We start from the raw sequence: 1885 nt of genomic DNA on the forward strand, positions 1-1885 counted from the left end.
ATATATATATATATATATATACATATATACATATATATATATATATATATATATATATATATATATATATATACTATGAGACCATAGTAACTTTGTTTGTATGCAACAATGTCACTTTTTTAAGTAATATTGAATGTTCGTATTCTTGAATTATTGAAAGTTGTAATCTACTTGCATGTAAATGAAGAATGTACAAAAAACGAATGGTTTTCTACATGCGCGACTAAGCGCCATGTGACAAAGGGCAGCGATTCAGAGCTTAATTCCATTTCATTGGCAATGGACCTTACCGCTAAGCCCCACCCCTTGAAGGTCCCACAAACGGCAGGGTAAAAACATACGCAACTGTGTGGGTTTGTTGGACAACACGTGTGTTTGGAAGACACTCGCGTGTTCCTAGGCTTGTTCTGATTGGTTAGTTGTTAAGCTTCATTGACACTCCGGAAAGACCCATTCTCATGCTGAATAAAATAGCAACCAAGCTTTAGGGTGCGTCATTTTGTTGTTCTTAGTCCGTCAAGTTCGTTTCAGTCAAATTCTCCCTGTTTAAAGACACCATGAGGGTCGTTTTCATCCTCTCCATTTTGGCCTTCTTATTGGATAATCCAACTGAAGCCCAAGTAAGTAAACTAAGATTTATAATACCAGCAATTCTTAGGGTGAATAGTTATTTTTTACCTAATTATAATTGAATTTTCTGCGTCGAACTTTCTCTTTCTTATTGTAGGCAATTTAGCATCTTTGGCATGAAAATCTCCAATATTAGCTAATTAAATATTTAACCACTGCAATTTACTATAGGTTGTAGTTCAAAGTTTATCTTTGCCTTTTGTACCGGTGGTACATTTTCAAATTCGAATACTTTCGAAAAAGCGCTAAATTTGTTAACATGGGAAACTCTTACAATATTATGTCAAGCTGTAAAAAGTTTTCAGCAGAGTTTAATTTCACTGTACAAAATTGCAAACAAAACCCATCTAGGTTTCTTTATACGCAGTATCGAAAAGTTCTTTCATCCTTTTCAATAGATACCCCAATGTTTACCTGCATTAGCCAGCTATCTTGAGAACCAAGCTTCGCTGTTGGAGAGTGTCAAATCCGATCTTGAAAGCACTCAGCAACAGTTGCAACAGTCCATTGGTAAGTTGGAAAAGTTAAAACTACCATAACGCTTAGCGTAGTTTGTCGTCCGGGTAGGGGAACATGCGTATTCGGGATTTTAAAAAGGGGGTGCTGCATAGAATTATTTCATTGCACTGAACTTTACCAATGCACAAACTAGGGACGATGATATTGATGGCTATAGACTTCACCATAAAATGGTTGCTAACATCTAAGATAACTTACTTTATTTCCATTAGTTTTGCATAAATGTTGAGGAATATCCGATAATAATAAGGTAATACCTTTACTGGGACTTATACTTAAACAGCAAATACTTTAAAGAGAGGAGAAACAACACTGTTACATAATTTAAATCATTCAATTTCTATCAACTGTTATTTCAGAATGTACGGTATTCCATATAAACAGAATAAAGGTTTTCTCAACAAAAATAATCAACAAAACTTAATGAGATAAATAAAAAAACTACTACAGATTTAAGCTGTAGTAGTTAACACCACTTAATTAGGTTCAGAGCATGAAGAACATGTACCGAAAGTTTCCGTTGATTTTATAGTTCTCCGCTAGATCCGTGAGTCTAGCCCATGCTCTCGACCGCATTTTACAGGAGTGATTAGTAAGGCTTGTGGTATAGGAGAGGATAGGTACCGTTTCACATGGTAATTTAAAATATAAATAATTATAAAGTGTGTATAGAGATGTGTATAAGAGACAGTCCTAGTCCACATTTCAAGCGCCCTGAGCATCTTACATTAGATGG

The 1885-nt window shown here is 35.0% G+C and overlaps 1 protein-coding gene across 1 annotated transcript in view; it reads left to right on the forward strand.

The window, feature by feature from the left end:
• The first annotated feature begins 464 nt into the window (after positions 1–464).
• The window catches only part of LOC117108476, a 3131-nt gene continuing 1710 nt past the window's right edge, over positions 465–1885 (forward strand). The window contains exons 1-2 of the mRNA XM_033250494.1: positions 465–620; positions 1029–1140. Of these exons, the coding sequence (XP_033106385.1) occupies positions 558–620; positions 1029–1140 (175 nt within the window). The 5' untranslated portion in view covers positions 465–557. The remainder of the gene's footprint in view (positions 621–1028; positions 1141–1885) is intronic.

This window comes from Anneissia japonica, unplaced genomic scaffold (genome assembly GCF_011630105.1).
Source record: "Anneissia japonica isolate Jap-2015-1 unplaced genomic scaffold, ASM1163010v1 scaffold26_len2425191_cov177, whole genome shotgun sequence".
Taxonomy (NCBI): Eukaryota; Metazoa; Echinodermata; class Crinoidea; order Comatulida; family Comatulidae; genus Anneissia; species Anneissia japonica.